Here is a 25,214-nt window from a genome sequence, read left to right on the forward strand (position 1 = left end):
AAACCACCATTTCTGCCACTGCAGAGCCTGTGGCTTTTCATCAAATTACCTGACCCAGGGTCTGCTTTTTGTGTGGGGGATGCTGACATATAGGTTTTGGTGGAAACTTCAGCTGGTCCCTCATTTCTTAGAGCTCCCATTCGAGCAGGAGGCGTTTATGGGGAACCCTAGGAAGGCAGTCAAGTGTAAGGAGAGCAGGAATATTCCTCTATTTCTCTCTTTCTCTCTCTACCTTTCTTTAACGGCTTTATTAAGATATAATACACCTATTATACAATTCATTTATTTAAAGTGTACAATTCAATAGATTTTAGTCTAGTCACAGAGTTGTGCAACTATCACCACAATTTATTTTAGAACATCTTCATCATGCTAAATAATGCAGTCTCCATTCCCCTCCCCCGCCAACCCACATCCTCTGGCAACAACCACTAATCCACTTTCTGTCTCTATGGATTTCCCTATTCCGTATATTTCTTTTCTTTTTCTTTTTTTCTTCTTTTTTTTTTTTTGAGATGGAGTCTCCCTCTGTCGCCCAGGCTGGAGTGCAGTGGCGCGATCTCGGCTCACTGCAAGCTCCGCCTCCCAGGTTTACGCCATTCTCCTGCCTCATCCTCCCCAGCAGCTGGGACTACAGGAGCCCGCCACCATGCCCGGCTAATTTTTTGTATTTTTAGTAGAGACGGGGTTTCACCGTGTTAGCCAGGATGGCCTATTCTGTACATTTCATATAAATAGAACTACATAATATGTTGCCTTTGTGTCTGGCTTCTTTCACTTAACATAAAGGTTTTTACTGTTGATTCATGTTGTAACATGTATCAATACTTTTTTTTTTTTTGAGACAGGGTCTCACTCTGTTGCCCAGGCTGGAGTGCAGTGGCATGATCATAGCTCACTGCAGCCTCAACCTTCCGGGCTCCAGCCACCCTCCCACCTCAGCCTCCCAAGTAACTGGGACTACAGGTGTGTGCCACCACACTTGGCTAATTTTAAAATTTGTTTGTAGAGACAGGGTCTCACTATGTTGCCTAGGCTTGTCTGAAACTTGGGCACAGCAATCCTCCTGCCTCGGCATAGGCATGAATGGATAAATTGTATTGCATACATACAATGGAATATTCATCCATAAACAGGAATAAAGTATTGATACATGCTGCAACGTGGAGAAACTCCAAAACATTATGCTAAAGCAAATAAACCAGACACAAAAAGTCACAATTGTATGCAATTGTATGATTCTTTTTTTTTTTTTTTTTGAGACAAGAGTTTCACTCTTGTTGCCCAGGCTGGAGTGCAATGGCGTGATCTCGGCTCACTGGAACCTCTGCCTCCTGGGTTCAAGCGATTCTCCCGCCTCAGCCTCCCAAGTAGCTGGGATTACAAGCCATGGCTCCCAGCCATTTAACCTTTTTTTTTTCCCCAGAGATGGGGTCTTGCTCTGTCACCCAGGCCGGAGTGCAGTGGCACAGTCATAACTCACTGCATGCTCAAACTCCTGGGGCTTAAGTGATCCTCCCACCTCTGTCTCCCGAGTAGATGGGACTACAGGCACATGACACTGCACTCTGCTAATTTTAAAATTTTTCGGTAGCGATGAAGTCTCACTTTGTTGCCTCGGCAGGTTTCAAACTTCTGACTTCAAGCAATTCTCTTGCCTTGACCTTCTGAAGTGCTGGGATTACAGGCACTCGGCCTCTGTTTAGTTTTTTGAGGAATTGCCCATCTGTTTTCCATAGTGACTGTACCATTTTATATTTCTACCAGCAATGTATAAGGGTTCCAATATCTCTGTAATCTCGCTAACATTTGTGTTTTTTTCTGTTTTGGTTTCTTTTGTGCAATTGTAGTCATCTAGTAGGTGTGAAATGGTATCTTGCTGTGGTTTCCACTTGCATTTTCCTGATGGTTAATGATGGTGAGCATCTTCTTATGTACTTATTGACCAATTGTATATCTTCTTCAGAGAAATGTCTGTTCAGATCCTTTGCCCATTTTTAAATTTGGTTGTTTGTCTTTTATTATTGAGTTGCAAGAGTTATTTTTATATTCTGAATACAAGTTTCTTATCAGATATGATTTGAAAATATTTTATCTCATTCTGTGGGTTGTCTTTTCACATTCTTTTTCAAAAAATAATTTATTTAGGTGAAATTAATATAACTTAAAAGCAACCATTTTAGGGCTGGGCAAGGTGGTTCATGCCTGCAATCCCAGCACTTTGGGAGACCGAGGCAGGAGGATTGCTTGAGCTCAGGAGTTTAAGATCAGCCTGGGTAACATAGCAAGACCTTGTTTCTACTAAAAATAAAAAAAGAAATTACCCTGGTGTGGTGGTGCATGCCTACAGTCCCAGCTACTCAGGAGGCTGAGGTGGGAGAATTGCTTGAGCCCAGGAGGTTGAGGCTGCAGGCAGCCATGATTGTGCCACTGCACTCCAGCCTGGGTGACAAAGGGAGACCCCATCTCAAAAAAAAAAAAAAAAAATTAGCCAGGCACGGTGGCTCAAGCCTATAATCCCAGCACTTTGGGAGACTGAGATGGGCGGATCACCTGAGGTCAGGAGTTCGAGACCAGCCTGACCAACATGGAGAAACCCTGTCTTTACTAAAAATACAAAATTAGCTGGGCGTGGTGGCGCATGCCTGTAATCCCAGCTACTCGGGAGGCTGAGGCGGGAGAATCGCTGAACCCAGGAGGCGGAGGTTCCCATGAGCCGAGATCGCGCCATTGCACTCCAGCCTGGGCAACAAGAATGAAACTCTGTCTCAAAAAAAAAAAAAAAAAAAAAAAAAAGAATCATACAATTGCATACAATTGTGACTTTTTGTGTGTCTGGTTTATTTGCTTTAGCATAATGTTTTGGAGTTTCTCCACGTTGCAGCATGTATCAATACTTTATTCCTGTTTATGGATGAATATTCCATTGTATGTATGCACTACAATTTATCCATTCATCTGTTGATGGACATATGGGCTGTTTCTACCTTTTGGGCTGTTTCAAATAATGTTGCTATGAACATGAATGCATATGTGCTTGTTTGAGTACCTGTTTCCAATTTTAGGTATATGCTAGAAGTGGAATATGCTAATTCTTTACCTTTGAGGCACCACCAAACTGTTTTGCCATAGCACTTGGACCATTTTGCATTTCCACCAACAATGTATGAGAGTTCCAATTTCTCTACATCCTTGCCAACAACACTTGCTTTTTCTTTTTTTTCAAGACAGAATCTCTGTTGCCCAGTGCAGTGATGCAATCTCAGCTCACTGCAACCTCTGCCTCCTGGGTTCAAGCAATTCTCCTGCCTCAGCCTCCCAAGTAGCTGGTATTACAGGCACATGCCACCACACCCAGCTAATTTTTTGTATGTTTAGCAGAGACGGGGTTTCACTGTGTTGGCCAGGCTGGTCTCGAACTCCTGACCTCGTGATCCACCTGCCTTGGCCTCCCAAAGTGCTAGGATTACAGGGGTGAGCCACCGCACCCGGCCACCAACAACGCTTATTTTCCTTTATTTTATTTATTTATTTATTTATTTTATTTATTTGGTTTTTTTTGAGACAAAGTCTCGCTCAGTGAGCCACCATGCCTAGCCTATTTTATTTTTATTTAAAAAAAATATATACAGCTATCCTACACTTCCTTTGATTGAATCTTATGAAGCACAAAGGCTTTTAATTTTGGTGAAATCCAATTTTCCTACTTTATTTTTTGTTGCTTGTGCTTTTTGTGTTGTGTCTAATAAAGCTTTGTCTAACCCAAGGTCTGAAAGGTTTGCTCCCATATTTTCTCCTAAGAGTTTTGGAGTTTTAGCTCTTACATTTAGGTATACGATGCATTTTGAGTTTAGTTTTGTATATGATAAGAGAAACCGATACAACTTTTTTTTTTTTTTTTGTGATAGGGTCTTGCTTTGTTGCCCAGGCTGGAGTGCAGTGGCCCAACCACAGCTCACTGCAGCCTTGACCTCCCAGGCCCAAGTGATCCTCCCATCTCAGCTTCCCAAGTAGTGGGAGTACAGACGCACACCACCACGCCCGGCTAATTTTTGTATTTTTTTTTGTAGAGAAGAGGTTTTGCCATGTTATCCAGGCTGGTCTCAAACTCCTGAGCTCAAGCGAACCTTCTGCCTCAGCCTCCCAAAGTGCTGGAATTATAGGCATGAGCCACACTGCACCCAGCCAGGGATACAACTCTTTTTGTATGTAGGTATTCTGTTTTCTTAGCACCATTTGTTGGTTTTGTATCCTGCAACCTTGCATTAGTTTCAATAGGTTTCTGTGGATTCCTCAGGATTTTCTTTCTTTCTTTATTTTTTTTTGAGATGGAGTTTCACTCTTGTTGCTCAGGCTGGAGTGTAATGGCGTGATCTCGGCTCACTGCAACCTCTGCCTCCTGGGTTCAAGTGATTCTTCTGCCTCAGCCTCCCAAGTAGTTGGGATTACAGGCACCCGCCACCGTGCCCGGTAAATATTTGTATTTTTATTGCCATGTTGGCCAGGCTGGTCTTGAACTCCTGACCTCGGGTGATCCACCTGCCTCAGCCTCCCAAAGTGCTGGGATTACAGGCATGAGCCACCAAGCCCGGCCTCCTCAGGATTTTCTATGTACAAGATTATGTCCTCTGTATATACAAACAGTTTTACCTCTTAATTTCTAATCTGGGTGCCTTTTTTTTCTTTTTTTTTTTCTTTCTTTCTTTTTTTTTTTTTTTTTGCCTAGTAGCCGTGGCTAGAACCTTTAGGACAGTGTTGAATAGAAGTGGTAAGGGTGGATATGGTCTCATTCCTGATCTGAAGAGGAAAACAACTCACCTCTCATCCTAAATTCAATCTTAGCTGTGTGCTTTTTGTAGAAGCCTTTTATCAGGGTGAGGAAGTTCCCTATTCCCAGTTTGGTGAGTCATTTTTTTTTTTTTTTTTTTTGAAATAGAGTTTCATTCTTGTTATCCTGGCTGGAGTGCAATGGCACGATCTCAGCTCACCCCGCAACCTCCTCCTCCCGGGTTCAAACGATTTTCCTGCCTCAGCCTCCCAAGTAGCTGGGATTACAGGCACGCACCACCATGCCCAGCTAATTTTGTATTTTTAGTAGTGACAGGGTTTCTCCATGTTGGTCAGGCAGGTCTCGAACTCCCGACCTCAGGTGATCTACCGACCTTGACCTCCCAAAGTCCTGGGATTACAGGCGTGAGCCACTGCACCTGGCCTGGTGAGTGTATTTTATCCCAAAAAGGAGTGGTGGATTTCGTCAAATCGTTTTCCTGCACCTATTGAGATGATCATGTCCTTTATTCCACTGCCATAGTATATTATAGTAATTGATTTTTGCATGTTAAACCATTTCTGGGATAAAACTCACTCACTCATGATGTATAACCCTTTTTATATGTTGTTGAGTTCTGCTTGCTTCTATTTTGTTGTGGATTTTTGTATTTGTGCTCACAAGAGATATTAGTCTGTAGTTTTCTTATGATCTTTGTGGTTTTTTTTTAATTTTTAAATTTTTTTTGTAGAGATGGGTTTCACCGTGTTGCCCAGGCTGGTCTTGAACTCCTGGGCTCAAGCAATCTTCCTGCCTCGGCCTCCCAAAGTGCTGGGATTACAGGTATGATCCACTGCAGCAAGCCTGTCATTGTTTTTTGATATCAGGGTAATATTGGTCTCATAGGATGAGTTGGGAAATGTTCTCTCCTCTTCTGTTTTTTGGAAGAGTTTGTGAAGATTTGACATTATTTAAGTGTTTAGTGAAAACAATCAAGGCCATGGCTTTGGAGACAGCTAGAAATGTGGAAAGGTCTTGGGCTCTGGGACCTTGGGCAGAGGCTGCTGAATCTGACACACAGACCTATTCTGATTGGCATACACATTACTTTAAGACATTGGAGAGCCAGGCGCAGTGGCTCACGCCTGTAATCCCACACTTTGGGAAGCCGAGGCGGGTGGATCACCTGAGGTCAGGAGTTTGAGACCAGCCTGGCCAACATGGCAAAACCCCGTCTCTACTAAAAATAGAAAAATTGGCCGGGCGTGGTGGCACGTGCCTGTCTTCCCAGCTACTCGGGAGGCTGAGGCAGAAGAATCTCTTGAACCCGGGAGGCGGAGACCATCAAGCTTCCGATGATTACGCAACAAAGGCTCCAGCCAGTTCCAGGTGAAGACACCACCCCTGGCCATCAAGAAGCTACCCTGCCTCCACTAGACAGTACAGGGTGAGAGTTCCATGATCCCCAATAGGGAGATCATGCCACTGCACTCCAGCCTGGGTGACAGAGCAAGACTCTGTCTCAAAAAAAAAAAAAAAAAAAAAAAAGACATTGGAGCCATTCTTTTAAAAAATATGGAGATTTCACGTACAACTCCTGATTTTCAGATTCTCTGGAAAAGTTGGAAGACTGGCAACACTGGCCCCTGATTATTCTGAGTAGTGGCTGATCTTTAAGAATGGACCATGCTCTCTGGTTTGCCTCAGTCCCAACCCTTCCCTGTTGGAAGCTTGAAACCAAGACTGAGTGTCAGGAAACAATTTTATCATACTTATTCTTGGATCACTTTATGTTAACTACATGGCCACTGTAGGCATTTGAGTTGATACTACCTGGTATACCCTTGCTGAGTCTTGTCTGCTCATCCATAAAATGGAGACATTAAAAATTCCTACTTTGGAGAGTTTTTTTTTTTTTTTTTTTTTTTTGAGATGAAGTTTCACTCTGTTGCCCAGGCTGGAGTGCAGTGGCACAATCATGGCTCACTACAGCCTTGACCTCCAGGGCTCAAGCAATTCTCCTGCCTCAGCCTCCCAGGTAGCTGGAACTACAGGCCCGTGCCATCATGCCTAGTTATTTTTTGTAGGGAAGGGGGTCTTGCTATGTTGCCCGGGCTGGTCTCAAACTCCTGGGCTCAAGCTATCCTCCCACCTTGGCCTCTCAAAGTGTTTGGACTACAGGTGTGAGCCACCATGCCTGGCCAACTTGGAGAATTTTGAGGAAGATTAAATAAGATGATCATAAAGAGATTTGGCATATAGGAGGCATTGAGTAAATTTACCTCCTGCTTTTTCCTGGCTGCATAGTATTCTGATGCATGGATGTACATAATATGTAGCTTTCCTCTAATGGTAGACATATAGGTGGACTTTAATTTTGCCCCGTTCCACACCAGGCTGGAAAGGACATACATGTACATGGTGGGCAGTTTTGCACAGTGGCTCAGATTACATTAGCTCTACTGGATTTGAATCCAAGCAAGGTGACCTCTTGTCTCCTATTCTCTTGGAATGGTTGAGGATAAGTGGCATGACCTTGGATATCATTTGAAGACGCATCTGCAATTTTACCCACAGAAGGATTGGAAGGTCACAGATGGGTGCAGGGGAAGACGCAAGAGTGTCTGTAGGCCCCTTCTGCAAATGTAAGAGCAGGCACGCCTTAACTCAAGATCTCTTCCCCCCCTTGGGGTGTGAAGCCAAGGGCCAACTCAAATGCATCTGACAGACTGACAGCTGGGCTGTCTGGGGAGATAAGCATGTGGGTGTCAGGCAGAGGGAGGGAGGTGTCAACCACAGAGCAGAGCCAGGCAAGAGCACTGTCAGCCCCACCCTCAGCTCTGCCTGTGGAGGCACACCCCACAGCTGCTTAACCTCTAAGCCAGTGATGTCCCAGATCCCTTCCTGACCTGGGGTCCTTACCTGGTGCCTCTCAAAAGTGTCCATGTGACAGAGGTCCTGGACCCATGTGCTGAGCTGACTGGGAAGTCAGCTGGCTGGCCTCAAGGTTGGAGGTGGCAATGGATATGGGTTGAAGAAGTTTTTAAGGTTTTCAGGGAGGAAGTGGGGCTTCTGGCTGTGGTTCCGTTGTCTCCCTTTCTTGGTGCATGAGTCAGCCAACCCCACCCCCAGTTCTACTTTGCTCCTCCAGCCCCTACCCTCCTAATAATAAGCTCAGATGTACATTACTTTCCATTTCACAACATCCAGCAAGCTTCTTGATAGCCGGAATGTAATTCCAAGGTCTGAGTCATATTTCTATGGGCTGTATTCCCAGAAAATAGTCCAATGCCTGACACATAGCTGGTAATTAATAAATATGTGAATTACTTTGGGAGGCTGTTTGAGGGCAGGAGTTTGAGACTAGCCTGGTCAGCACAGCCAGACCCTGTCTCTACCAAAATACAACAAGAAAGAAAGAAAGAAAGAAAGAAAGAAAGAAAGAAAGAAAGAAAGAAAGAAAGAAAGAAAGGAAGGAAGAAAGAAAAGGCAAATAAATATGTGAATGAATGACGTTCTTGCAGGGTACCAGATGCTAATTCTGCAGCTCGTTTCAAGATGGCCTCTGTTTTTCTTAATTTTTCTGGGAGCCCCTTCTACCAAACATATTTGTGGCACTTTTTACTTCTTCAAATGCCTGGAAAGTCTTCCCTAAGCTCTCCCTCACCTCTGGGACTTACAACCTCAACTTGGGTCATGTGTTTCTTTTAAAATTGTATATATTTAAGATCTACAACATGATGTTTTGATACACATATGCTCAGTAAAGTGATTACTACAGTCAAGCAATTTAACACATCCATCACCTCACAGTTACCTTTTGTGTGTGTGTGTGCACGCACGTGTGTGTGTGGTAAAAGTACCTAAAATTACTTTTAGCAAATGTCTACTATATAATATTACTAACTATAATCCTCATGCTGTATGTTACAGCTCTAGACTTATTCATTCTAAGTAACTGCAACTTTGTACCCTTTGACCTTCATCTCCCATTTCCCTTACACCCCAGGCCCCTGCCCCTGGTAAAGACCTTTCTACTCTCTGTTTCTATGCTTTCCACTTTGGGGTTATGTGGTGTTTTTTTTTTTTTTTTTTTTTTTTTTTGAGACTGAGTTTTGCTCTTGTCTCCCAGGCTGGAGTGCAATGGCACGATCTCAGCTCACTGCAACCTCCGCCTAGGTTCAAGCGATTCTCCTGCCTCAACCTCTCAAGTAGCTGGGATTACAGGCACCCACCACCATGCCCGGCTAATTTTCGTATTTTTAGTAGAGACAAAGTTTCACCATGTTGGCCAGGCTGGTCTTGAACTCCTGACCTCAGGTGATCCACCCGCCTCGGCCTCCCAAAGTGCTGGGATTACAGGCATGAGCCACGCCCAGCCAGGTCATCTGATCTTAAGTGAGTCATTTTCCTTATCTGAGTGTCAGTTTTCTTGCCTCTAAAATGGGAATAATGGCATTCATCTCCCAGAGTCACTCTGCTGATCCAGTGAGACAAAGCGTGTGGAATGGCTTTGCATGGTTCCTGGCATATAATGAGGGCTCCCATGCCAAGAGCTATTATTATTGTCGTGTGTGGATGGGGTAGGAGAAGACTGCATTGAATGAGAGCAATGATCCCCAACCAGGGAAGGGTCAATAAATAAAGCAAGAAAACTAAATGTAGTTAATCTCTCCAATTGTGCTGCCCAAATTCCGATCTTCCAAAATGGGTCAGGAATAACCATCAAAATTTTAACACTTTTAGGAAGCTGACTTGCAGATGCTTGCCTAACTAGGTAAAGGGTAATGTACAATATAAATAGTCATCCACATTGGTCAAGTGCTTGCTTTGGGCCAGGCACCATCCTAAGGGCTTTACATGGATTATCTTGAGGAAACCTGGAAATAATTCTATGAGGCAAGTGCTATTATTATCCCCATTTGACAGATGAGGAAAGATGCACAGAGAGGTTAAGTGATTTGCCATAAGTTTACCCAGTTGGGATTAAATCCAGCAGAGCTCGTATTCTTAACCATTCCGCATACTGACTCTGTCTGGAGGTCTTTTCCAGCCTTGTGTAGAAAGGGGAAAATTGGATCCCACCCGTATGTCCACCAACAGGGGAAGGCTACATATTAAGCACAACCCTGCAATGGAACATTATATAGTCAGGAAAAAGCAGGAGGCAGATAGGTATGTTCAGGGCATGAAATGATGCCCACAATGGATTATTAGAAAACCCAGAAGAGACTGGGCATGGTGGCTCCCAAAGTGTAATCCAACACTTTGGGAGGCCAAGGTGGGTGGATCACTTGAGGTCAGGAGTTTGAGACCAGCCTGGCCAATGTGGTGAAACCCCGTCTCTACTAAAAATACAAAAAAATTAACTGGGCTTGGTGGCACATGCCTGTAGTCCCAGCTTGAACAGGAGAATTGCTTGAACCCAGGAGGCAGAGGTTGCTAGTGAGCCAAGATCACACCACTGTACTCCAGCCTGGGAGGCAGAGTCAGATTCTGTCTCAAAAAAAAAAAAAAAAGAAAAGAAAAGAAAACCTGGAAGAGCAATGTGCATCAATATATTCCCATGTTTGTATAAAACACAATTTAGCCTTTCAGCCCCTATGCTCAGGCCCACTCCAACACTGTGGAGTGTACTTTATTTTCAATAAATCCCTTCATTTCTTCGTTGCTTTGTTTCTGCTTTTTGTCCAATTCTTTGTTCAAGATGCCAAGAACCTGGACACCCCCCACCACTGACATATTTTGGCGAGCCAGCCCGGAGGAAGGGCCGCTCAGGGAAAGAGAGCCCAGAAACCTGGCATACCAGCAAAAGGAGGCCATCAAGCTTCAGATGATCATGCAACAAAGGCTCCAGCCAGTCCAGGTGAAGACACCACCCCTGGCCATCAAGAAGCTACCCTGCCTCCACTAGACAGAACAAGGTGAGGGTTCCATGATCCCCAATAGGTAGGGACTACGCCCCATGCCAGCATGAAGCAGTCGCAGGAAAAAGACCATTGGTCCCTCTGCCTCCCGTGAAGATTTACGGGGACCACAATCACATCTCTTAGCGGGGAGATGAGGCAGGAAAATAGGGGCTGGAGGCAGGAAACATAAGGCCAATTCACACTTCAGCTCTGACAGGAAATAGCTTCTCCCTGAGTACATGACATTGTAACTTTACTTCATTCTCTTCATTTACATAGGGCGTACCACAAGCAGAAGGTATTTAAACTCTCAAAAACTCTGTAATGGGGCCTTTGAGCCCCTATGCTCAGGCCTGCTCCCACACTGCAGAGTGTACTTTCATTTTCAATAAGTCACTTCATTCCTTAGGAAAAAAAAAAGCAATTAAAAAAATCAATTTAGGCCGGGCGCGGTGGCTCACGCCTGTAATCCCAGCACTTTGGGAGGCCGAGGCGGGCGGATCACGAGGTCAGGAGATCGAGACCATCCTGGCTAACACGGTGAAACCCCGTCTCTACTAAAAATACAAAAAATTAGCCGGGCGTGGTAGCGGGCGCCTGTAGTCCCAGCTACTCGGGAGGCTGAGGCAGGAGAATGGCGTGAACCCGGGAGGCGGAGCTTGCAGTGAGCCGAGATCGCGCCACTGCACTCTAGCCTGGGCGACAGAGCGAGACTCCGTCTCAAAAAAAAAAAAAAAAAAAAAAAAATCAATTTACCTGTTTGTTGGTTCATAGAAAAATGTCTGGAAGGGTAAACACTAAACAATTCACATTGACCACTGGGAAATTGCGAAGGAGGAGGCGCTTCCATTTTTCGTTTTTACATTTTCTGTTGTTTGAAATGTTTACCACTAGTATGTATTATTTTGCAACTAACGAAAGGAAGAAGAAAGTGTGCAGTGAGCACCGGGAGCCCAAGGACCCAGCCCCTCCAGCTCTTGTCCCCTAATGTGGAGGCACCTCCTCTTCAGAGGCCTCCCGAATGTGCCCCTTGCACCTGGAGTCAGCTCCCTACTCCCCCTCTGTCTGCACTTCCCAACCCACTCTGGTGATCATGGGCTTTCCTTGGCTTGGGTCTCTGGTCTGGGTCAAGGCATCTGCTCAGGTTCCTCAGTTAGAAGACCATGGTCCTCCCTTTGTGCTACCTCCCCAGGGCATGTGGGACAAAGTGACACCACATTTAGGCCTGTGACATCACAGGGCATGGATGACACAAGACAGATGATCTGGGAGATGACAGCAAGGAAGGGCTTGGCAGGCAGAGGCTTCTCCACGTGGGAACCTGAGGGAGTCTGTCCTCAGCCCACCTCCTGGGGCATTTCCTAGCCAAGCCAGGGAGCTTTCAGGATTGGAGACCTGGAAATCTCCAAGGCCATTTCCTTTTTTATTTTTTTCTAACAGAGAGGTTGTGCAAAGTGTTCTGAGAGCTGGGAGCAGAGTGTGATGCCAGGAGGGGGCACAGCTGGCAGATGGAAGCCAAAGGTGTGTGGGGAAGTGCCTTGGAGGGGAGGAAACTTCACTCGGTGCCCCTCACTTCCCTGTGATTCCCAGCAAGACAGCAGGGGAGGCGGGCTTGTGGCCTGGGGGTCTGAGAGGGCTCTTGCTTTTAGGGAGTAGAGTTTTGGTGAACTAAGCCCCTCCATTACGCTGAAGGATACTGAGGGGGCCACTGAGGAGTTGGGGGAAGGACTGGGAACAGTATGTGGGAAGAGAGAGCAAGAAAGAAAGAAATGAGGGGGTGGCTGTCGTAGTGGGGGAAGCTGACATGGCCAAGAGATGGCAGAGTCTGAGGTTTACCACTAAAGAGCTCTTGGCTACTTGTTGTGTGACTCTGGATGAGCTGCTAATAATAAAATCCACCACACAGGCTTATTGTGAAGACTAAATGAGATAAAGTTTATGAAGCCCCTAGCACAGTGCCAGACACAGCAAGAAAGCTGTTTTTAAAGGTGGCTATTTACTCTGTTCCTTGGACAATTCCAGCTGGAACCCTGTTACTTTATCTTCTATTCTGGGCATGTATAATGCAGAATTATCAGTTGTAAGCTACAAAAACCATTTCAGGAGGAGTTAAGCAGAAGGAATTTGTTTAAAAGATGTTAGAAAAGCTCGCAGGAGGTCTGAGAAGGCTGGAGAGCAAGGCTTGGAGAATAGGATGGATCAAGGGAGGCTGGAACTAGACAGGACCATGGCCAAATATCACACCCCAGGACCAGCCCTGCACAGATTCTGCAGCCTCCCCTGAACCCCCTTCTTTCCTTCACTGCCCTGGAAGCCGGATGTGGTACCACAGCCTTTGTTGTAGAGAGGAGTTTCCACAGACCTGCCACCTCAGGACCAGTGGCTTTTTTTATTGTATTTTATTTTATTTTGAGATGGAGCCTCACTCTGTTGCCCAGCCTGGAGTGTAGCAGAGCCATCTCAGCTCACTGCAACCTCCGCCTCCCGGGTTCAAGCAATTCTCCTGCCTCAGTCTCCCAAGTAGCTGGAAATACAGGCACGTGCCACCACACTTGGCTAATTTTTGTATTTTTGTAGAGATGGGGTTCCACCATGTTGGCCAGGCTGGTCTTGAACTCCTGACCTCAAGTGATCTGCCCGCCTCGGCCTCCCAAAGTCCTGGGATTACAGGCGTGAGCCACTGCGCTCAGCCAGTGGCACTAGCTTCTGACCTGCTAGTCTACTGGGCTGCGGTGGAGATTAATGGCTGCTTGGGGCTTTTGTACCCTGGGCCAGACTCACGCACACGAGAATTTGTGTGAGGCCACAGGGGTTATGCCTCTTCTCATGCTCACAAGACCCGGCTTGGCAAGGAAATGTCCCAGGAGGTGGGCTAAGACAGACTCCCTCAGGTTCCCACGTGGAGCAGCCTCTGCCTGCCAAGCCCTTCCTTGCTCTCGTCTCCCAGATCATCTGTCTTGTCAGCCTCCATGCCCTGTGATGTCACAGGCCTAACTGTGATGTCACAGCCTAAATGTGATGTCACTTTGTCCCACATGCCCTGGGGAGGTAGCACAAAGGGAGGACCATGGTCTTCTAACTGAGGAACCTGAGCAGATGCCTTGACCCAGAACAGAGACCCAAGCCAAGGAAAGCCCGTGATCACCAGAGTGGGTTTGGGAAGTGTGGATAGAGGGGAAGTAGTTTTTATTTTTTTCTAACAGAGAGGTTGTGCAAAGTGTTCTGAGAGTTGGGAGCAGAGTGTGATGCCAGGAGGGGGCAGAGCTGGCAGATGGAAGCCAAAGGTGTGCGGGTCACCCCTTCTGGGTGGGGACATCTGATTGACCTAGTCCATGTATGCCTGCATGAAGTGCTAGTGAGGGAGGTTGGAACTAAGTATTTGGCCATTTCGGCTTTTATAATGGGAGGTACCTTTTGCCTCCCTCAAGACTCATGTAGGGGAAAAGTTTCAGAGGCTGGGCATCCAAAAAAACCTGACAGATGTCTACATGGAAAACCAAAATGAGTAGACAGAGGACCCTGTCCTTGAGATGCTCACAAACATGTTGGGATCAGTTATGTGGAGGATGAGTCACAGCCCTAGGGGCTGAGCTGGCAGAGAAACCCCAGGAACATGCCCCAGCCCATGGTGCACAGCCTGAGATGTCCCTGTATGTTCTGGGACACCAGGGGGGCGTGGCTGGGGTGGAGATTGATGGCTGGTTGGGGCTTTTGCACCCTGGGCCAGACTCACGCACACCAGAATTTGTGTAAGGCCGCAGGGGTGATGCCTCTTCTCATGCTCACAAGAATAATGACATTGCTCAGGCTAAAAAGCCACTTTCTGGCCTATGAGGTCTCCCTTTTTGTATCTAGACATGTCTTTTCCTTATTTATTAATTTTTTTTAAGACAGGGTCTCGCTCTGTCACCCAGGCTGGAGTGCAGTGGCATGATCTCAGCTCACAGCAGTCTCGACCTCCCTGGCTCAAGTGATCCTCCCACCTCAGCCTCCTGAGTAGCTGGAACAACAGGCATGCGCTACCATGCCTGGCTAATTTTTGTATTTTTTGTAGAGATGGTGTTTCACCATGTTGCTCATGCTGGTCTTGAACTCCTGGGCTCAAGCAGTTGGCCCACCTCAGCCTCCCAAAGTGCTGGGATTACAGATGTGAGCCACCACACCTGGCCTAGTCATGCCTTACACCCATTTTGCTATGTCTATTTTTTTTTTTTTAAAGAGACAGGGTCTTTCTCTGTCACCCAGGCTAGAGTGCAGTGGCGATATCCTAGTTCACTGCAGCCTTATATTCCTGGGCTCAAGTGATCCTCCTGCCTCAGCCTCCTGAGTAGCTGGGACCAGAGGTGCAAGTCACCACGCCCAGCTAAGTTTTGTATTTTTTGTAGAGATGAGGTCTTGCTTTGTTGCCCAGGCTGATCTCAAACTCCTGGGCTCAAGAGATGGGTCTGCCTTGGTCTCCTGAAGTGCTGGGATTACAGATGTGAGCCACTTCACCTGGCCATGTGCTTGAATTATCTTTTGCCTCTTGGGACCTCTAGATTAGAGGATAGAACTTTCCAGGGTCAGGAGATCTGAGGTGGGACTTGGAGGAGGAAAACGTGTTTGCTGTATCTCTGTGAGATCAGCTGCCTTCTCTGTCCTCTGTCTCATTCCATACCCTTCTATGTTGCCTGTTCTTGTCTCTGCCTGTTCCTGTCCCTACCTGTCACCATCACTGTCTCCCTGTCATCATCAATGCCTGTCTTCATCTCAGCTTGGCTCCCCTCCACAGAAGGCTCCCCTGTTCAGCCTTTGAGCCCTACTCTGTCCTCCCGTCCAGCCATCTGGGTACTTTGAGAACAGAAATAACAGCCTGCCCCCCTCACACACACATCCTGAAATTCCAGTAGCCCCAGTTCACTGCAATCCACATCAGCAGGTTGTCCTCCAGAGTTGCCACAGGTAGGCAAAGCTGAGTGGATAATGCCCCCTTGTCAGACCTTGCAGGGCCCCCAAGCCTGCCTGCCCCCACTTCCTATCTGTGGCAACTTCAAATGTAACACCTTCCTGCCATCTCTCACTCCCACTGGGGCCTCAGCCACAGGCAGCTGTGGCCTGGCTGCCCACCTCCTTCCTTCCCAGCCAGGAGCACTGCTGCAGCACCGAGTGGAGAGCCCCACAGCCAGCAGCCCTTCGGGGGGCCATGGTATTTGCTTTGAGACCTGAAGCAGCGTTGGGAGGAGTGAGGAAAGAGGGAAAGGAGAAGGGGTTTTAGAGGGCTGAGACACTGGAGTGAGGGTCTTAGGGTCTGAGGGGCATTTGGGATTCAAAGAGTGGTCCCTGAGGGGACGGGGAAGGGGTCTTGGGGCATTCGCTGGGCTGAAGTGTTCCCTGTGCTGTGTGGCCTCAGGTGGAAGATGGCAGAGAAGCCTGGTGCTGGGTGAGCAGACAGCTGGGCACTCGCGTCTCTCTGTCAGGCCAGTCAGGGGCATCCGGGGGCTTGGTCCACTCATTCAGGCTTTATTCCTGGTGAGAGCGTTGAGCTGGGCAGCCTGGGTGACACGACACTGAGGTGTCCTCAGCTGTCCAGAAGAGCTATCTGGGTGAGCTAGGATGCAGGATTCCCCTTGGTGGGGGGCCTCTGGTTGGTAGAGTCAGGGACCCCTCTCAGCACAGAAGGGGGTGGCTTCTTTGTAGCCCTGAAGAATCTGGAATGTTCTCTCAGATCTCTGCACTTACTTGGAAGTAAGCTCCGTGAAGGCCTTCCTCTCCTCTCAAGAGAGCTCTGCTCTTCACTTCTGATTGGCTAATCTCCATTGATTGATTGATTGATTGAGACAGGGTCTTGCTCTATCCTCGCCCAGGCTAGAGTGTAGTGGTGTGATCTCAGCTCACTGCAGCCACAACCTTCCAGGCTCAAGCAATCTTCCCACCTCAGCCTCCCAAGTAGCTGGGACCACAGGCACAGGCTACTACACCCAGCTAATTAATTAATTTATTTTTGAACCGAGTCTCACTCTGTTGCTCAGACTGGAGTGCAGTGACGTGATCTCGGCTACTGCAACCTCCGCCTCTTGGGTTCAAGCGATTCTCTTGCCTCAGCCTCCCTAGTAGCTGGGACTACAGGTGTGAGCCACCACACTCAGCAAATTTTTTTTTTCTTTTCTTTTTTTTTTTTTGGAGACAAAGTCTTGCTCTGTCGCCCAGGCTAGAATGCAGTGGTGCTATCTTGGCTCACTGCAACCTCTGCCTCCCGGATTCAAGCGATTCTCCTGCCTCAGCCTCCTGAGTAGCTGGGATTACAGGCGTGCGCCACCACACTCGGCTAATTTATGTAGTTTTAGTAGAGACGAGGTTTCACCATGTTCGTCAGGCTGGTCTTGAACTCCCAATCTCAGGTGATCCGCCCGCCTCAGCCTCCCAAAGTGCTGGGATTACAGGCATGAGCCACCACACCTAGTCTAATTTTAATTTTTGGATTTTTAGTAGAGATGGGGTTTCACCATGTTAGCCAGGCTGGTCTCGAACTCCTGACCTCAGGTGATCCACCTGCCTGGGTCTCCCTTTTATTTTTTATTTTTTATTTTTTTATTTATTTTATTTTTTTTTAGAAGGAGTCTCATTCTGTTGCCCAGGCTTGAATGCAGTGGCACGATCTTGGCTCACTGCAACTTCCACCTCCCAGGTTCAAGTGATTCTTGTGCCTTGGCCTCCTGAGTAGCTGGGATTATAGGCATGCACCACCATGACTGGCTAATTTTTGTATTTTTAGTAGAGACAGGGTTTCACCATGTTGCCGAGGTTAGTCTTGAACTCCTGACATCAGGTCATCCAACCGCCTTGGACTCCCAAAGTGCTGGGATTACAGGCCTGAGCCACCCCGCCCACCATATTTTTTATTTTGTAGAGATGGGGGGTCTCACTATGTTGCCCAGGCTGGTCTAGAACTCCTGGCCTCAAAAGATCCTTCCTTCTCAGCCTCCCAAAGTGCTGGGATTACAGGCTTGAGCCACGGCACCTGGCCAATCTCTATTTAATCTTCCCACACCTACCAGGAGAGCATCACTGGCTTCTAAATGTCAACATTGAGAGAATCCTTACGCATCAACTAGACCAACCTTCCCATTTTGCAGATAGGGAAACTGAGTCCAGGAAGGGACATGAATAACTTGTGGTCATGCAGCATGCTAATGGGAGAGCCAGTCCTAGAACTCAGACTCCTGTTTGGAGGACCTTCACAGTTTACCTCTAACTCACCTGTTTCCCAGCAGGTAATGGGGATATGAAGGAAGAATCAGCTGCACAATTAGGTTGTTGTCATAGGCCCATGGCCCTGGGAGGTACAGGGGGCTCCCTGTCCCCCAGCCTGGACTTCCAGCTCTTCCGAGGTGACCAGGTAAGGTAGAACCCCAGCCTTACCTTTGTGGGTAGTCTGCTTATAGTAGGAGGTGACATTAGGAGGAAAAAAGGGAATGTCTGAAGGGACCTAGATCTCCTTCCCAGTCTGAGCACCCCCTATCCCAGGCACATCATAGGGATGTTTCTTTGAGGAGCCAGACACCCTCTCCCCATGCCTCAGGGGCCCAGACTCTCCTGTGGGGAATAAGAAGCGGAAGCCTCGTGCAGTAGGCTTGGCTGCTATGACCATGGCCTTGGGCCTTAGTGAGCAGGGGCTCAGGGCCATCTTGTGGAGTTTATAGTCTTTGATGGGGATTTTCTTTGTGCTCAACTTGGTGCCATTCAAATTACAGTGATGGTCTGAGATACACTGGGGACCAGGGTGGTCAGAGGTACATGGGTTCGGGGCAGGGAGGGAGAACAGGGCTAGAGAGGGCCCTGGGGACAGGAGGAGGGCAATCTTGCGGTGGCTGGGAAAATCCTGGGGGAAAGAGATCTTTGGATGAGGGAAGAGATGCCATTTGAGTGACAGATATGGAGTGTGGTGGCTGTTTTAGCTTATTCTCCCCGTTGGAAAACAAAATAGGGGTAGGGGCCATCTAAGGGACCCATGGAGTCCCAGTCACCAGCCCCCAAGCCCCTTGCCCCTGCCCTCCAGGTCTTCTCAGCCTGCAGACCACTTCCAGACATGGTGGATGCTCATGGCCCATCCTGTGCCAGCTGGCTGTGTCCCTTGCCCCTGGCACCGGGCAGGTCTGCACTGCTGGCCTGCCTACAGGACCTGGACCTGAACCTGTGCACCCCACAGCCGGCACCCCTGGGCACAGACCTGCACGGCCTCCAAGAGGACGCCTTGAGCATGAGTAAGCCCAGGGCACCGGGCTGCACCTGCGCCTGGCAGAGGCTGGAGGGTGGGCGGCACTGCTAGGTTTGGGGATGGGTGGTGGAGAGGACGCAGTGTCACTGATGAAGACAGAGCTTAGGCACACTTTACTTCCACATTTTGGCCTTGGAGTTCTGGCCTGAGGGTGCAGGGGGCTTTCGAGTGGTGATACCTAAGCCAGAGAAGCTGGGCACTGACTTCTCAGGCATGTGTGTGGGAGCTGATGTAGGTATAGCCAAGGTCATGGGGGTTGGGGATGGTGCTTTGTCTGCTTAGAGAGGTGTTTTTTGTTTGTTTGTTTGTTTGTTTTTGAGATGGAGTCTCGTTCTGTTGCCCAGGCTGGAGTGCAATGGCATGATCTCCAGTCACCGCAACCTCTGCCTCCCAGGTTCAAGCGATTCTCCTGCCTCAGCCTCTCAGAGTAGCTGGGATTACAGGTGTGCGCCACCACCCCCGGCTAATTTTTGTATTTTTAGTAAAGACAGGGTTTTGCCATGTTGGCCAGGCTGGTCTCGAACTCCTGACCTCAGGTGATCCACCTGCCTCGATGACCCAAAGTGCTGGAATTATAGATGTGAGCCACTGTGCCCAGCCCTAGAGGGATCTTATAAAAGTACTGGAGGCCGGGCACGGTGGCTCACGCCTGTAATCCCAGCACTTTGGGAGGCTGAGGCGGGCGCATCACGAGGTCAGGAGATTGAGACCATCCTGGCTAACACGGTGAAACCCCATCTCTACTAAAAATACAAAAAATTAGCTGGGGGGTGGTGGCAGGTGCCTGTAGTCCCAGCTACTCAGGAGGCTGAGGCAGGAGAATGGCATGAACCTGGGAGGCGGAGCTTGCAGTGAGCCGAGATGGCACCACTGCACTCAGCCTGGGCGACTGAGCGAGACTCCATCTCAAAAAAAAAGCACTGGGCTGGGAGTCAGGGCATTGGGGTTGGAGTCTCGGTTCTGCCCTTTCTATTTCTATGGACTTGGACACAACACCGAGGTCTGGTTTCTTCATCCATAAAAGTGTGATCTCATCTCTGCCTGGGTTCTAGGTTTGTTGTAACACACCATTTCCTTATGTGACGATGACCCCCTGAAGGCAAGGACTCTCTTGCTGTGTCCTTTATTTCTAGGACCCCAGCACAGAGCACAGAGTGAAACGGCTCAGTGAGATTGATTGAGTAAATAAATAAGGATCCAACCAGAAGACAACTTGCTTTTTTTTTTTTTTTTTTTTTTGAGATAGGCTGGAGTGCAGGGACACAATCATGGCTCACTGCAGCCTCCAACTCCTGGGCTCAAGCAATCCTCTCTCCTCAGCCTCCTGGGTAGCTGGGACTACTACAGACACATGCCATAAACACCCAGCTAATTTTCTTTCTTTCTTTCTTTCTTTTTTTTGAAACAGAGTTTCGCTTTTGTTGCCCAGGCTGGAGTGCAATGGCATGATCTCGGCTCACCGCAATCTCTGCCTCCCGGGTTCAAGTGAATCTTCTGCCTCAGCCTACCAAGTAGCTGGGATTACAGGCATGTGCCACCATGCCCAGCTAATTTTGCCTTTTTAGTAGAGACGGGGTTTCTCCATGTTGGTCAGGCTGGTCTTGAACTCCCAACCTCAGGTGATCTTCCCGCCTCGGCCTCCCAAAGTGCTGGGATTACAGGCGTGAGCCACCGTGCCCAGCCTTAATTTTCTTATTGTTTTGTAGAGATGGGATTTTGCTTTGTTGCCCAGGCTGGTCTCAAATTCCTGGGCTTAAGCAATCCTCCTGCCTCAGCCTCCCAAAGCACTGGGATTATAGGCATGAGCCACTGCACCTGGCTGACAGTTTATTTTTTAACAGGTTTTTTATTTTAGTACTCTTTATCTAGAATAGCACTGTTTGGTAGAACTCCCTGCAATAATGGGAACATTCTATACCTGTGCTGTCCAATACTATACCTGCTGAGCACTGTAAATGCGACTGGTGCAACTGAGAACTTCATTTTTTATTAGAATCATTGTAATTAATGTAAATCTAGTCATGCGTCCAGTGGCTGCCATTTTGGACATAGCAGATCTAGCCTCACCCTTATGTGATCTTATCTGTGCCCATGGCACCTGGATTTATGTCTCCAGTTCAGACCTCTCCTTTAAACTCCAACCCAGTTTATCCATCTGCCCACTTGGCTTCTCAACCTGGGTGTCTAATAGGGACCTTGAACTGCTTTCTCCCCCTGAAATTGTTCAGCACTACAGAAATGCTAGCAGGCTCGCAGGCTGGAGGTCTTTCTCAGCCCCGAGTGGGGCAGGTTTGATGGAGGACAGAACTTCACCCCAGACTGTGGGGATCTGACCGCCTTCCTTTTCCTGCTTAGAGCACGAGCCACCAGGGCTGCACGCCAGCTCCACCGATGACAAGAAATTCACAGTCAAGTACCCACAGAACAAGGACAAGCTGGGAAAACAGCCAGAAAGAGCTGGCGAGGGGGCCCCCTGCCCAGCCTTCTCCTCTCATAACAGCTCTTCCCCACCACCGCTGCAGAACAGAAAGAGCCCCAGCCCCTTGGCTTTCTGCCCCTGTCCCCCTGTCAACTCCATCTCCAAGGAGCTCCCATTTCTCCTCCACACCTTCTACCCTGGATACCCACTTCTCCTGCCTCCACCCCACCTGTTCACCTATGGGGCCCTACCTTCTGACCAATGTCCCCACCTCCTCATGCTGCCCCAAGACCCCTCCTACCCCACCATGGCTATGCCTAGCCTGCTGATGATGGTCAATGAGCTGGGGCACCCCAGTGCTCGGTGGGAGACCCTGCTTCCCTACCCAGGGGCCTTCCAAGCCTCTGGCCAAGCCCTGCCTTCCCAGGCCCGAAATCCAGGTGCTGGAGCTGCCCCAACCGACTCCCCAGGCCTGGAGCGTGGTGGCATGGCATCTCCAGCAAAGCGGGTCCCATTGAGTTCCCAGACAGGCACCGCAGCCTTGCCTTACCCGCTGAAAAAGAAGAATGGCAAAATCCTGTACGAGTGCAACATATGTGGCAAGAGCTTTGGGCAGCTCTCCAATCTCAAGGTATCTGCCTCCTGGGCTCTGCTTCTCCCCTCAACATCCTTCAGGGCCCCCCATGCACCCGAGTCTGCTTCTAGAAGCAAGGACCTCAAAGCTAGAAGGCACTCCTGGGCAACCTCTAGGGCCAAGTGACCTTGGATGGTTCATTTGGGTGGAGATATAGGATAAGACGGCCACCAAAGTCCTCGCCACCCTAGAGGACTGCCTATGAGATCGTCTCATTTAGGTTAAAATGGGGAGACTGAGGCTTTTAATGGGCAGCGTTTGCCTAAGATTACCCTGATTTAACGGTAGTGTTAGGTTTAGTCTCTCAACATTTGCTCTGGGCAAAGAAAGCCCTTTCCTGGACAACCATCCTTTCTGGACTCCAAGTTAAGCTTCTTATTTATTTTTTTGGGCAGTCAGATGAGGGAATGGGTAGATTTTGGTGAGTCTAGACCACAGTCCGATGACCAACCTTTTTCAAGTGGGATCCCACAAATCTGCGCGACCGCCGATGCGATTGGCCTCACCATCCGCATCGCCCAGCAGGGGGCGCCCAGGGGGCGCATCTCAGTGCGTTAGCAAAGGGCGGAAACTGTGCGCCCGCTGGCTAGATCTGAAGTTGAAGGCACATTGTGGTTATGGGGAGAAGCCCTACTGGATCCTGCAGGGCAGGAGTTCTTAAACTTTCATGAGCCTCAGACCACCTGGAGAGCTAGTAAACATGCAGATTCCTAGAGTTTTTGTGATCCTCCCACCTCAGCCTCCAGAGTAGCTCCCAGCCCCAGAGTTATCTTTTTTTTTTTTTTTTTTTTCCATATGGAGTCTCATTCTGTCGCCCACGCTGGTCTCAAACTCCTGGGCTTAAGGGATTCTCCCACTTCATCCTCCCCGGTAGCTGGGACCAAGGGTGCACGCCACCACACCTCGTTAACTTTCAAATTTTTTGTGTATACGGGGTCCCAATGTGTTTCTCAGGCTGGTATTGAACTCCTGGGCTCCATTGATCCTCCCTCCTCGGCCTCCCAAAATGCTGGGATTACAGCCACGAGAGTGTGCCCAGCCCTCCCAGAGTTTTTGATTCAGCAGGTCTGGGGCCGGACTTGAGAACCTGCATTTCTAACATGCTCCCAAAGTGTGATACCAGCGCTGCTGGTCTGTGAACCACATTTTGAATAGCAGTGCTCCACAATATACCTGGGGTACCTCTTACCCCTGGCCTTTTGACCACTGCCATCTCCCCTACAGGGCAGCAGAAAGAGTAGAGTATCCTGGGGATGATGGGCCCTGAGGGAGATGACGGGGAGGGAGAGAGAAGTGGGCAGAGATTTGGAGAGGACCTCAGGCCCTGCTAGGGGTGCTGGGCAGTTGGCAGCATTTATCCCGCATCTGACTCAGGTCCACCTGCGTGTGCACAGTGGAGAGCGTCCATTCCAGTGTGCCTTGTGCCAGAAGAGCTTCACTCAACTTGCCCACCTGCAGAAGCACCACCTGGTGCACACTGGGGAGCGGCCCCACAAGTGCTCGGTGAGATCCTCCTCCCCCTACTATGTACTCCTATAGGCTGGAGAGGAGTTTTAGGCCCTTGGAGGGCTGGCACCTGCAGCCTCCATTCCCCAGTCCTCCTGAGCAAGTGGAGATGGGAAGGGGGAGTGAAAATTGAAAATGACTCCTCTCAGCCTGGAATGGGTAATACTGAAGGTCACTCCAAAGGCCTGCAGGAGGGAGAGAACAATGAAGTTGGAGGTCATGGAGAGTGTATGTATACCCATTATCTACCTCCCTGAGTTATTGGAGGAGTTAATGCTATAGTGTACCCAGAGTATCCAAGTAGGAAAACTATTAGCTTGATGTCAGCTCCCTCCTTCTGTGAGCCTGGCCACATCCCTCGGGAAATCAGAAGGGCAGGGGTTCTTTCCCATTTTACAGGGGCAGAAATGAAAGCAGTGCCACGATTATGAGTCCGGGCTGCATAGTCGGGCCACCTGTGTTCAAATCCTAGCTCTGCCTTCAACTTGCTGTGTGACCTTTGGCTAGTGGCTTCACTCCTCTGAGACTCTGCTTTCTTACTATAATATAGGACTTGTACTAATACTTAGTCATGCTTCCCTAGGGTCCTGGGGAAGACTAGATGAAACCAACTGCAGGCATGTGGCAGCCCCCTGTAAATGTTCATTACAATCTACTGAAGCTGCAGCTTCATACTTAAGAGTTCTATGTGATTATCTCATTCAGTCCACCATATCTATGAAGCTAGGTATTAATAACCAATGTTACCAATGAGGAGAGGAAGGCTCAGAGAGGAGAAGTTACTTTTACAAGGTCACACATGGAGTAAAGGACACTAACCCAAGTTGGCCTGGTTCTAATGTGCTAGATACCGTGGGTCCCAGGGAGAAATCACTGGAAAAGCTTCCAGGCCTGGAGGGAAAGAGAGGTGGGTCATGGGTATTTCCAAGATGAGGAGAGGGAGTAGAACGCCTGAGCCAGCCCAGAGGACAAAGCTGATGCCAGTGCTCGTTCCCGTCAGGTGTGCCACAAGCGCTTCAGCAGCTCCAGTAACCTCAAGACCCACCTGCGCCTGCACTCCGGGGCCCGGCCCTTCCAGTGCAGTGTCTGCCGGAGTCGCTTCACCCAGCACATCCACCTGAAGCTGCACCATCGGCTGCATGCCCCACAGCCCTGTGGCCTGGTGCACACCCAGCTGCCCCTGGCCTCTCTGGCCTGCCTTGCCCAATGGCACCAGGGGGCACTAGATCTTATGGCGGTGGCATCTGAGAAACACATGGGCTATGACATAGATGAGGTCAAAGTGTGCTCGACATCCCAGAGGAAAGCAAGAGCAGTGAGCCTGAGCAGTGCCGGGACTCCCCTGGTGATGGGGCAGGACCAGAACAATTAAAAATGTTTCTTCTGTCATGCTTTGAGGCTTCCTGAGCTTCAACAGTTTAGGTGTGGGGTGGGGGTAATGGGGGAAAGCCACTGTGTTTGCCAGACCTCACACTTCACCCGGGAGCAGGTCAGGGGACTCAGCCAGGAAGAGCCTGTGCTGCCTGTGTGTGCGGTGCGTGCCTGCAGCCATCTGCTTCAGCAAGGCTTGAGTTCCACTCCCCGTCTAGGACCAGGCTCTCCTTGTCTACTCACCGACGGACAGTCCAGCCCTCCAGCGCGCTGCAGGGTGCCGACCATGCTGTCCAGCCTGGGCACATTGTCCTGTTCCCAACACCTGTGCAGAGGGTCCCGCTGCCCCCACT

General features: G+C 48.9%; 1 protein-coding gene across 4 annotated transcripts; it reads left to right on the plus strand.

Moving 5' to 3' along the window:
• Window positions 1–1,940: 1,940 nt before the first annotated feature.
• Window positions 1,941–24,879, plus strand: ZNF683 (zinc finger protein 683). Of its 4 annotated transcripts, XM_055103655.2 has the most exons (7): window positions 1,941–5,611; window positions 10,476–12,198; window positions 17,928–18,052; window positions 18,713–18,917; window positions 21,287–21,981; window positions 23,359–23,487; window positions 24,491–24,879. In XM_055103655.2, the coding sequence occupies exons 2-7, from the start codon at window positions 12,186–12,188 to the stop codon at window positions 24,860–24,862; spliced, it is 1,539 nt and encodes a 512-aa protein (XP_054959630.2). In that variant the 5' UTR covers window positions 1,941–5,611; window positions 10,476–12,185; the 3' UTR covers window positions 24,863–24,879. The 4 variants fall into 4 exon arrangements, with proteins under 4 accessions (XP_054959630.2, XP_008959916.3, XP_024785962.3 ...); XM_008961668.4 differs by lacking the exons at window positions 1,941–5,611; window positions 10,476–12,198 and adding an exon at window positions 12,786–13,961 and having other exon boundaries at window positions 17,925–18,052; XM_024930194.4 differs by lacking the exons at window positions 1,941–5,611; window positions 10,476–12,198 and adding an exon at window positions 12,786–13,961.
• The last annotated feature ends 335 nt before the right edge of the window (window positions 24,880–25,214 follow it).

Source organism: Pan paniscus, chromosome 1 (genome assembly GCF_029289425.2).
Source record: "Pan paniscus chromosome 1, NHGRI_mPanPan1-v2.0_pri, whole genome shotgun sequence".
In the NCBI taxonomy this organism is placed as follows: domain Eukaryota; kingdom Metazoa; phylum Chordata; class Mammalia; order Primates; family Hominidae; genus Pan; species Pan paniscus.

Bases quoted from the DNA above. Each gene is read 5' to 3' on its own strand.
- ZNF683 (XM_008961668.4), top strand. The intron at 21,982-23,358 runs GTATCTGCCTCC...CATCTGACTCAG, and splicing joins GGCAGCTCTCCAATCTCAAG to GTCCACCTGCGTGTGCACAG. The intron at 23,488-24,490 runs GTGAGATCCTCC...CGTTCCCGTCAG, and splicing joins AGCGGCCCCACAAGTGCTCG to GTGTGCCACAAGCGCTTCAG.